The following is a 12712-nucleotide window of genomic DNA, read 5'->3' on the forward strand; positions in this document are numbered from 1 at the left end:
ATTCGCATAAAATAGTTCATTCTCCTTGAACATTTTCATTCAGTAATTGTTCTTACCACATTCTGATGCTTCTTCCTTTTATTACTCTGTGTGATATCCATTAGTTTCTTACGCACTTCGAGTTCCCATAACATTTTTAGCAATAATTCAAACTGTGTAATATGCTAGGCTACCACAATTGAAGTCTGTCATCAAAATGTTAATTTTGTATAATTGCTTGGCATTAAGCACTGTTCTGTAGCACTTCCAGGTGCAACCATGTAGTTTGGATTTTGTAGCTTCTTCCAAGATCAGTTTTCATTTTCATACTCACCAGAAGCAAAGTATTCTGTTAGAGGTGGAGTGATTTATTGGAGTTTCTTCATTATCTTTGTATATTCTTGTTGTTGATCTCTAGAAATGCGGTGCTGGACTCTTCCTCCAATAGCATTGTTACTGCTGTTAAGAAACTTGGCGTGACAATTCTAACTTTTTTTAAATAACAAAAAATTTCTATTTGTATTAACAAACTGTATATTGGTATTAAATATGTACTTCATTAATCTTGTGGTATCTGATAGAATTTAACATTTATTTCCACATAAAACACATCTATACAAGATAGCTTACAAGTGTGGAAGGTTTAACAATTACTGCAAAGAGCAGCATGGAATGGCCTGTATCTGTAATGTCAAAGAGTAACTATAATAACAAATACTAGTCACATGGAATGTTTGTACACCACTATACACTCGTGCTGGCAGGCACAGAATGAGATGCTACATGGCTGTCTCACTACTGTTAATTATACCGTAGTTTAAACTTCACACATTACCTTGCATGTGTTACCATGGCTTTTGTGAAACCTGGCATTGTGCCACTGGAGTTAATGTTTCCAGAGGAATGTGAGGTATGTCTTTGGTGTCTTTTTCTTATCTGAGACACCTGGCATATGTGGTGTCTCGTAGTGGCTGTGGGGATGTTTTCTGGTGCTATATTTCCTTTTTTCTCGTTTGCCTCCTGCAGTCCTTGGCTGTGTCAAATGCATTGAAAAACATGGGTTGAGTCGGCCCAGTGCAACGGTGGTAGGTATACCATTTATTCTAATCTGAAATGTGTGGCCACCTCTGTTAATCACTGGATGTGGTTCATCATATAGTGGCTGCAACGGCTTGTGTACTGCATCATTGTGTAGGAAAATGTTTGTGCAGTTCTTAAGATCTGCACACACAAATGAGTGTCTCCCAGTCTGTCTTATGGGTGCTGTTGGTCTAAGCTGGCATATGTGCTCTCATAATCTAGCAAAGATGCATCAACTGCATTGTCTGCCATGCCATGCAAGAATTCTCCTGGCAGACATAACGTTTGTCCGTACATGGCTCTGCTGCCATAGCCGTTAGATTGCTTTTGAATTACATCCATAGTCCAAGGAGTGCAATAGGTAGTGTCTCCGTCCAATTCTGCATTGTGTGACATTGGAATCCAGGCGTTCAACTATACCATTTGATGCAGGATGATAGGCTGTGGTGCATATACATTTCATGCTTAATAATGTAGCTAATGCTCTAAGGAAATTAAGCTTCAAACTGTCGTCCTTTGACTGTGGTAATCCGTAGTGGTATGCCGAATCGGGCACTCCAACCGCGAGAAAATGTCTGCGCCAAGATTTTAGCTGTGACATCCTTTAGGCGACATGGTAAATTGGTCCACAACTGTAAGGCAATAACTGTAGTCTTCTTAGACTGTGAGTGATCCTATAATATCGACATGCACATGTTCAAACATGCTATGTGATCTTGTTCCTCTAACACGCAATGCATTGCTTGACAAATGTTGTGCAATCTGCGTGCATTCCAGGCCAGACGAAACTTTGTTTGAGCAATCTAATAGTGGCCTGTATTCTTGGATGTGATGTGCCAGATTGTGTACTGATGCAATTGCTTATACTCAAAAGTGTTGCGGCACAAATAGAGCTGCTTTCAGTCCAGATAGGTCACAATACAATTCAACGTTTGCTTCAGGCATTGTGGCATGTTGTAACTTCAGTCGAGCTGCTTGTTTCAACAAATCTTGTAACTCATCAGCCTGTGCGGGGACATCAAAATCAATGGTAGCTGCTACCACTTCAACATGTGAGCATGTATGTGCTGTCATGTTCACAACCTCTACACATGATAGTGCATCTGCTGGTATGTTCAGCTTCCTTTGTATATAAACCATGCAGTTGGTGAACTGTCTAATGTAATCTAAATGGTGTAGTTGCCTTGGCAATGCTTCCTCTGGTTTTACGGTGAAGGCATATGTTAACGGTTTGTTGTCTTTATAAATAGCGAACTGTCTGTGCTCTAGTAAATGTGTGAATTTATTGACTGTGGGGTAAGCTGCATACAGTTCACAGCCGTAGGTTGCCCAACATAGTAGCAAAGGCGACAACTTGTGGCTGAAGAATGCTATGGGCCGTCAACAATGCTTGACAGTTGTTGCAGTATAACACCAATGGCTATAGACAAGGCATCAAATGAAACCTATGTCACTGGGTGTGCTAATTGTGCAGCCTCTGCGATTGCTGTTTTTAGCCTTGAAAAGTGTCATCTGCGTCGCTTGTCCAATGCAACTTGTCGTTTGACTGTGGTGTGCTCAGAAGAAATTCATTCAGGTGTGCCATTATCAGTGCATAATTGTATACAAATCTTTGCTAAAAATTTATGACCCCTAAAAACCAGCTAGTCTCTGATTGTGATGGGGCAAGGGTACTTGGTTATGGCTTTCACTTTGTATTGCAGCAGTCGAGTGCCATGTGCGTCCACTGTGTAACCCAAAAATTGCACTTCCCTCACTCCAGAAGTACAGTTTGAAGGATTAATTACTGAGCCTTGTGTGCATAAACGATTAAATATTGGAGCCAGATGATGTAAATGTTCTTCTTTCATCGCAGGTATCACCAGAATGTCATCTATGTAAACATGACACAAGTCATAAGTCCCTAGTGATCTCATTCATGAAATGTTGAAACATCTGTGGTGTGTTGCACAGACCAAAAGGCATCCTAGTAAACTCGAATAGACCAAAAAGTGTTGTCACTGCTGTCTTTGGGATATCTTCTTTGGCAACGGGATCTGATAATACACCTGGACTAGATCAGTAGTGAAAAATATAGTCTTACCATGAACGTTGGCAGTAAAGTCTTCTATATGTGGCACTGGGTTCTGATCTGGCATGGTCCCTGGATTGAGCTGCCAGTAATCGCCACATGGGCAGATGGATTGCGACAGCCCAGCTTGACAGCATACTGTGGAATTCCTGCTTCACCACTGACTATTTCCCTGGTGTCAGACGTCTACACCTAATATGAGATGGCAGGCATGGCATGGTCAAAATGTGATACACCATTGTGTGTTTAACCGATGGGAGAGAAGGTGACTGCTGCATGGTTTCAGGAAATTCTTTTTAGTAATCGTGAATCGTGTGGACAGCTTATCTCTTGCGACTGTATGTCCCGCCATCGGAGTGGTGCAACACACCTTCCCTGGAGTATGCAGGTTTGTAGTGTAATCAATCAGCTGCTTGCATTGGAGGTCAGGTATCAAATCATAAAAGGATAAGAAACCAGATCTTATGCTTTCACATATCTGCTACTGTGAAGCGCCACTCAAATGTACAGCGTAGTTCAAGGTTGAGCAACAATGTGATCTGGCCGTGTGTTTTAAACTTACACCCCAGAGTTGTTAGTGGGAAACATACAGGAATCGTCGCAGCTCCAGCATGGTACAAGAGTTACCGGGTACACAGACACTTCTGCTCCTGTGTCTGCCAGCTATTGTACTTTCGTGCTGCAGTCTGTGACGAAAAGTTGACAGTCATTACTGGTGTGAGTAGTTGTTGCTCTACGGTTTCCACTTCAAGTTTGCACTTGCGTGGTTGTGTACACTTTCATGCATTGTTGCCGAATTTCTTGTGGTACCAGCACAAATTTTGTGCTGATGGCGGGCAATTAAGACTTCTTGACCACTGGAGGCGTGGTCACTGGTGTGTGTGTGTGTGTGTGTGTGTGTGTGTGTGTGTGTGTGTGTGTCACTTGTAATTCAACTACTTGCATGGTAAACTCTGCTAATTGCAACTGGAGTGATGCTAATGTCGCTGCAGATGTATCATCTTGCTGTGATCTCAGTAATGATATGTTCGTTGCGGGACACAGCTTGACAATCCTGTCCACTGTTTGTGCTAGTACATTTAAATCATCCGTGCACACTGTCAGAATTTTTTGAGTGTCCGGTGCTAATCGGGACAACAAAATATTGCACAGCATGTCATTGCTCACTGTGTTTCTTGCCTGTGTATGCAAATGGCATAAAAGTTGTGATTGGGTTTGATCGCCAAGCTCCTCAGCCATAAAAGCTTCTCTAGTCACTTCACTTCCGACTGCAGCAGGCACGTTGCTAGTGCTTTCTTAATTGACGCATACCGTTTAGCGTTGGGCGGCCGATGCAGCAAGGACGTCTTGTACCTAAGCGGCTAAGTCTTCTGTTAGTGCTACAACTACATATCTACACTTCGTTTCGTCTGCTGATATCTGTACGAGGATGAATTGGCTTTTAAGCTGCACAGATCACAACAACAGATTGTGTTGCCAGAATGCTGCTCACAGCTGGCTCAGTAATGACTGGCGGATTGTCCATTTTCGTACGAGAACAAGTGTGGCACTGCTGATTCGGAAGTTATGAATGTTCACATTACAATGCAGTGTATAGCGCTGAAGCCGATGTGGTTATGTTGTTGTGTTATCAGGGTCACCAAATATGTGGTATCTAATAGAATTAACATTTATTTCCACATGAAACATGTCTATATACAAGATAGCTTGCAAGCCTGGAAGGCGTAACAATTACTGTAAAGTGCAGTGTGGAATGCTTTGTATCTCTTAACATCAAAGAATTACTATAATGACAAATACTAGTCACATGAGAAGTTTATACACCACTTTATACTTGCATTTCTGAGGATGGAATGAGATTCTACAACATCCCTACACAGATTCTCATATTTGTGCTCAAGCAGGTATTTCCTTTTGGGAAGTGGCTGCGATCGCTGTCCCATCTTGAAGATGCATGTTGTCTGTCTATATGACTCATCGGATGCAAATAAAACAACAGCCTTGCACAGTATCTGTGCTCTTACCTATGATCCCTGGTTTTATAGCTTTCATTTGCAAGTACCATTTGTCAGTAAGAAGATGTAATAGGGATTGACATCACTCCTATGGAATGGTATGTATCCTCACAGTACTTGCCTACTACTTTCCTTTGCCACTCCATTTAAGAGGGACTTAAAGGGATTGAAAAATCTTCTGACATCTTAAACCTTGTTTCTTGTTCAGGACCCATGGTACCATCTTCGTAATGAGGAACATGTCAAAGATAGCCTGCTCTTTCCTCTGAACCTTAACATCTATTACCAAGTTTTCTTCATCTATTCCATTGCAGTTCCATGAGATACTTTGGGTGTTGATCTACATCTCTCTGATGGCACCATAAAAACCTCTGTGCACATAAGATTCACTCATCAACAACAGTACCTCCATTTGGACAACTGTCACCCATACTGTATGAAAAAGTGCTTCACAAAAAGCCTTGGAATTCATAGATGTGCCATCTGCAGTAGGAAGCAAGAGTTACTTAAATAAACTGATAACCTTGCAGACAGAGCCCCATCCAGTTAGTCAAGAAACAATTTTCTCCTGCCATTTATTATTTTGACACAAACAAACTTGTCATCACTGCAAGCAAGCCATTAACCAATGTTTCCCTTATCACTCTATATCACTCAGTCTGTGGAAAATGCATTGTTATCCTTTACCGGGGCTTCAGCTACCTCTCATCATTCCTTGGGATGAGGGATACCTAACAAAAATCGTGCAGTCATTTCCCAAATTGGTATTTCATCACCCACCCAACCTGAGCAATATCATAGACCACTTCTATGCCACTTCCTCTCCCTGTCCTGCGTCCTAAGGCTTATTCCACTGATGGCATTCCAGGTGCAGGACCTTTCCAATTCACACACAAACTAGGACCTAATGCAGGTAAATTACAAACATTTCTAATTACTTCAAAGATCTGCTGAGATGCACAAGTAGCCATACCTTATGCTACTTAAGGTGCAATAATTGTGGAGGATTCTATGTGAAGTGATGCTAGCCTTCTGTTTAAACAGGTTGAATGCTCACTACCACACTTTGCTTATCTGGAAACTTGACTAATCATTTGCTAAACATATATGTCATACCCGCAACCATATTGACAGTATTCTCTAGTTCTGATCCTCAATTACCCCCTTTCCATCTTTTCCTCTCATCCTTTCCTCCCTTGTCATTATCTCCTACATTTTTCTCCAATCCTGACATTGTACTCCCCCACCCCCACGCCTCCAGCCTGCATCTCTTTTCGTATGCTCCATCTCCCCAGTTTTGTGATTGTTACCCAACCTTGATCCCGTGCTCACTGCAGTTGTAATAGATGATATCAAAGAGTCAGCATGGGAACACACAGGGTTCTTCTGCTGCAGGGCTTGATGTTCAATAATGTGCACTAAAACAGTGTGCTCTGAAACACCTGTACCTATACCAGCAGATCAGCCACATATCACTGCATATTCAGTTTTACAAAGTGTGCAGGCCTCAGACGTTCATGTTTTGTGATGGGGTGTAGATGTCCAACATGATGCCACATACTCGTGGTTTGATTGTCTATCAACCACTTTCCACAGACACTGACAACAGTAGAATGTGAACAACCAAACAGCTTTGCTGCTTTCGAGCTGGTTGATCCCATGGGTCATAATAAACTGCTCTTTAGCAAAATGTTTTATGTCACTGGATTTCCACAACTATGGCCCATATAGTTGCTAGAATGTTTTGTCATTCCTCTCTGTTCCACTTATATACTTTCCTTACAGCATCATATGTCCGCAGTGCCACCAGGTGGGATCCAGTTTCGTGGTGTGCAGTGGTCATAATGTTTCCATTTGTCCTTGTTGTCACACATCAACCAGTGCATTTGTAAATCACCCCATGCAATGTGTTTTGTAACTTAGTCCCCATCATTCACTGCAATCACCCAGTGTCTTCTGTAACTGCTTAATCCATCTAAAATTGCTTTGTGTCAAGCATGATATGTACTGTAAACAGAGCTAACTTATTGTCACATAGTCTTGTACTTGGAGCAATTATGTAAAACATGTTCAACTGCACTTTAATATTGTGAATCATGAATTTGATGTTATTGGGTAATTTGAATCTCATTTATACTGAGGATATATTTTCAGATGAAGATACTCCTACAAAGGGCCAAAAACGACCTCTTAACAGCAGTGACAAGAAGAGTCCTGGAGTCAGTGACTCTAAACGAAGAAAATTCTCAGATATCTCGGAAACAATTTCATCCTCAGGTGATGATGCCAAGGATATAAAATCTTCATCTACTGTTGATCACAGGTTGGTAATCCATTGTACTTGCTCAGTAAAAGAGAATATAATCCATTGTGATTTTGAAAAAGATGTTCTCTACAATGATAATGAAGAATAGCAACAGGCTTGCATGTGAAGTGTGTAAGGATGATTTAAGGCATAACCATAAACAATTACTTTCTTAATAAAAGAGAGAACAAGTATTGATAAGTCTCTCTCTCTCTCTCTCTCTCTCTCTCTCTCTCCCTCTCCCTCCCTCCCTCCCTCCCTCCCTCCCTCCCTCCCTCCCTCCCTCCCTCCCTCCCTTCCTCATCCTTTTCTTTCACTCCCACAGTTTTTACCCTCTGCAGCTCCCTCTGATACAACTGAAGTTATTTCCTGATGCCTTAACACATGTCCTATCATCTTGTCCCTTCTTCTTGTCCGCGGTCAGTGTTTTCCATGTTTCTTCTCTCGCTGAGTCTGCCTTGTTACTTATAAGTGCACAAATTTTCAATGTCAACATCATCTCAAATTCTTCAATTCTCTCCTTTTCTTGTTTTCCCTCTGTCCATGATTCACTATCATACAATGATGTCCTCCGAAATTACATTCATAGAATTTTTGATAGTAGTAGATTTCTGTTGGGTAGAAATGTTCTGTTTGTCTGTGCTACTTTGCTTTTTATATTCTTGTTTTGTCCATCACATGTTGTTTTCCTTCTAAGGTAGCAGAATTCCTTATCTTTGTCTACTTTGTGGTCCTTGATTTTGATGTTCGTTGCTAATCTCATTTCTACTACTCTCATTGCTTCTGTTTATCTTCAGTTTACTCTCAATCCATATTCTGTACTCATTAGACGGATCATTCCTTTAAAAATGTCCTGTAGTTTTTCTTCACTTTCATTGAAGATAGCAGTGTCATAACAAATCTTATCGTTGATAACTTTTCATCCTGAATTTTAATTCCACATCTTGAACCTCACTTTTATTTCCATCATTGTTTCTTCAGCTACAGATTGAACAGTTGGGATTTTTAATTCCAGCACTTCATTCTTATTTTATCCTCTTGGATCTTGTGCATATTATATATTACCCATATTTTCCTATAGCTTACTCATATTTTTCTTATAATTTTGAATGCCTTGCACCATTTCACATTGTTGAATGCTTTTTCCAAGTCAATAAATCTAATGGAAGTTTCTTGATTTATTTAACGTCTTCCTCCCATTATCAGTTGGACGTCACAACTGCCTCTCTGGTGCCTACACCTTTGCAAAAGTCAAACTAATTTGTTATCTGTCAGATCAGTAATTTTCTTTTCCATTCTTCTTCTGCATATTATTCTTGCTAACAGGTTGTATGCATGAGTTGTTGAGCCGATTGTGCTATAGTTCTTGCACATATCTGCTCTTGATTGCTTCAGAATTATAATGATAATGTTTTTCCCAAAAATCTGATGCTGTGTTGCTAGACTCACAGATTCTACACACCAACATGAATAGTCATTTGATTGCCACTTCCCCAGTGATTTTAAAAATTCTGATGGAATGTTAGCTATTCTTTCTGCCTTATTTTATCTTAAATCTTCCAAAGCTCTTTTAAATTCTGACTATAATGCCAGATCCCCTATCTCTTCCATATCAATTCCAGTTTATTCTTTTATTGTATCATCAGACAATTTCTCTCCCTCACTGATGCCTTCAGAGTATTCTTTCCATCTATCCATTATCTCATCTGTATTTAACAATGGTATTCCCATTGTACTGACACCCTTCCTTTTAATTTCATTGAAAGTTGTTTTGGCTTTTCTGTATGCTGAATTAGTCCTTTTGATGACCATTTCTTTTTTGGTTTCTCCACATTTTTCCTGCCACCAGTTCACCTTTGCTTCTCTGCATTTCCTGTTTATTTCGTTCCAGGTTGATGTATATTTCTGTATTCTTGTATTGTGAACAACAATTTTGTACTCCCTTCTTTCGTCAGTCAGTTGAAGTATTTTGAATTATTTAGTAATAAAGGAGATGACTCTGCACTGCATCGTCAACAGGTACCAAAACAAAAGGTACAGAGCTTTGCTTTGGTAGCATTTGGAATGAAATTCCTTTCTTAAGCATGTTGGAGACACACACACACACACACACACACTCACACACACACACTATTGGGCAGGGGGTTGGGAGGACAGCGAATTACCTTAGTTTTAGGCCAGTGAGGTTACAGGAGCGAAGGATGTGCTATAAAGATAGCTCCCATCTGCCCAGCTCAGAAAAGCTGCTGCTGGTGGTGGTGGTGGTGGTGGTGGTGGAGAGGATGCAGATGGCACAGATTGTGAAGCAGCCTTTGAAATCTTGCATGTTGTGCCCTGCTGCATGTTGCGCCACTGGGTGGTCAACCTTGTTTTTGGCAGCAATCTGGTTGTGGCCATTCATTCTGGTTGACAGCTGGTTGGTTGTCATACCAATGTGAAATGCTGTGCAGTGATTGCAGCAGAGCTGTTAATTGACATGGGTGCTTTCACAGTGGCTTCTGATGGGGTAGGATAAGCCTGTGACAGGACTGGAGTAGGAGGTGCTGCATGGGTTGATAGGCAGGGTTTTGCATCTGGGTATTCCACAAGTGTACAATTCCTATGGGAGGGTGTGGTGTCACTGCCAGACACCACACTTGCTAGGTTGAAATGAGGGGCATCCTACCCAAGATATTCCCATCTCTTCTAAAAGTGGTGTTCCGCCACCCATCCAACCTCCACAACATCCTAGTCCATCCCTATGGCACTCTCATCCCCAGTCCCCCCCTGTTTTGGTTGGCAGGAGAGCCAACACCGTGTTACTAGAGGAAGCCGAAAGGCACGCGTTTTAGCTCACGCAGGCTGGCATGAGGTCTGGAACAGGACAAGGAAATTAGACTTTAGAAAAAATCGGCCGCGGTCCGTTAGTATACGTCGGACCCGCGTGTCGCCGCTATCAGTGATTGCAGACTGAGCACCGTCACACGGCAGGTCTAGAGAGACGTCCTAGCACTCGCCCCAGTTGTACAACCGACTTTGCTAGCGATGGTTCACTGACAAAATACGCTCTCATTTGCCGAGATGATAGTTAGCATCGCCTTCAGCTACGTCATTTGCTACGACCTAGCAAGGCGCCATTACCAGTTACTATTGATACTGTGAATAATGTACTGTCCAGAGCGATGTTCACCATTAATGGATTAAAGTTAAGTATTCCACCAGCTACGTCCGTTTTTTCTAAAGTCTAATTTCCTTGTCCTGTTCCAGACCTCACGCCAGCCTGCGTGAGCTAAAACGCGTGCCTTTCGGCTTCCTCTAGTAACACGGTGTTGGCTCTCCTGCCAACCAAACCAGGGGGGATTGGGGATGAGAGTGCCATAGGGATGGACTAGGATGTTGTGGAGGTTGGATGGGCGGCGGAACACCACTTTTAGAAGAGATGGGAATATCTTGGGTAGGATGCCCCTCATTTCAGGGCATGATTATAGATAATCAAAGTCCTGACGAAGGACGTGGTTCATTCGTTGGTGCTATTGGGTGACAAGGGGAGGGAGGTGTTTGGTTCTTGGGATGGATGTGAGGATCAGATGTATATGGGGATATGGCATGGGAAATCTGTTCATGCATTAGGTCTGCGGGGGTGGAGGGGGGGGTGTATTTCTTGTCTGTGAAGGCCGTTGTGAGGCCTTCATCCTATAGGATGAAGGAGTTGTCATCACTGCAGATATGTCTGTGATGGGTGGCCAGGTGGTATGGGAGGGATTTTTTAGTGTGGAAGGGGTGGCAGCTGTCAAAGTGCAGGTACTGCTGATGATTGGTCGGTTTGGTATGGAGATTGATATGGATTTGATATGGAGTTGTTGAGAATGTGGAGGAATGAAGATAAGGTGTCCGAGTCTTGGATCGAGATTATAAACATGTCATCAACAAACCTGAACCAGACCAGGGTTTGGGGTTTTGGGAAGCTATGAATGTTTCCTGTAGGTGGCCCATGAGGAGGTTGGCATAGGAGGGTGCTGTGTGGGCATTACAGCTCTCCCTTCCCTAATACACAAACAGATCTCCCATGCCATATCGCCTCACTCACCTGATCCTCACAACCATCCCAAGAACCAACAACAAAAAAACTGGTCCCCCGTCCCCCCTTGTCACCCACTACCACCTAAGACTGGAACGACTGAATCATGTCCTTTGTCAGGGCTTTGATTATCTATTATTATGCCCTGAAATGAGGGACATTGTACCCAAGATACTTCCATCCCCTCCCAAAGTGGTGCCCTCAGACGGCTCCCCACTCTCCCATGAGCTGCTATACACTTCAAAGTAAAGCCCTGTACCTTTTGCTTTTGTACCTATCAGCAGCGTAGTGCTTCTGCCTTTCAGTGAATCATCTCCTTTATTTGTAAATAATTTGTTATTCTCAACCAGAACTTTCCATACATTTATAATAATTGAAGTATCTCTTCTGCTATCAACTGTTCCATGCGGTTTCTTTTCGTATACCTATGTTTGTCTGTCCAACTTCTGTAATTGCCCTTTTTGGATATGTCTATTCTCTTCAACTGTACTGCCTACATGGTATTCGTTATTGCAGTAGCTACAGCCTCAGAGAACTTCTTTCTGTGCGTTCTTGAATTTCCCTGATTTTATTGTCATACTCCAGGGCCACATTTAGGGTCACTGTCGAGGGTATAGCCCTAATACTGTGGTAAGGACTCATTTATAATCATAAAATATGTAGACATAATTATTTTGCGTGGGCTCCTTCAGCTGAATGTTTCAGTGGGCAGCTGAGCAAACTTTCTATTACTTTAATCAAAGTCTCAGTGACACCTGAAAACCCAACACTTTAGTCACTGAGAAATTGAAGCTAAGTTGGACTATTAGAGCTTTTATCATATTTCACCAACTGTTTCCATGGAAGTTTTGAAACCTCGAGTGATACTCAAAAGTAAAGGAGCAAAACAACACTGTGCGTATAATTAAAGTCTTTATTCAAAAGTAATCACCAGGGGCCTGAGCACAACTACTATCTCATGAGCCAAAGGATTCCCTGTTCCCAGAATTCCTGTTGCTGTGACAGGAGCCAGTCCTCCATTGTGTCCTTCAGTTTATCCTCCAAGTTGAAGTGCTTCCCTTTGAGAGGTCTTTTTTAGCAGACAAAACACATGGAAGTCACAGGATGATATGACCGGGCTGTAGGGCAGATCTTCAAGCTGCTCCCACTTGAACTTGGCCGTTACACTTTGTGTGACCTTGGAGACTTGTGGATATGTGTTATCG

At 42.0% G+C, this 12712-nt stretch overlaps 1 protein-coding gene across 1 annotated transcript in view; it reads left to right on the plus strand.

Moving 5' to 3' along the window:
* Positions 1-12712, plus strand: part of LOC124776937 — a 107976-nt gene that overhangs the window by 68164 nt on the left and 27100 nt on the right. Inside the window, exon 9 of the mRNA XM_047252158.1 lies at positions 7300-7468. Coding sequence (XP_047108114.1) covers positions 7300-7468 — 169 coding nt within the window. The remainder of the gene's footprint in view (positions 1-7299; positions 7469-12712) is intronic.

This window comes from Schistocerca piceifrons, chromosome 2 (genome assembly GCF_021461385.2).
Source record: "Schistocerca piceifrons isolate TAMUIC-IGC-003096 chromosome 2, iqSchPice1.1, whole genome shotgun sequence".
NCBI lineage: Eukaryota > Metazoa > Arthropoda > Insecta > Orthoptera > Acrididae > Schistocerca > Schistocerca piceifrons.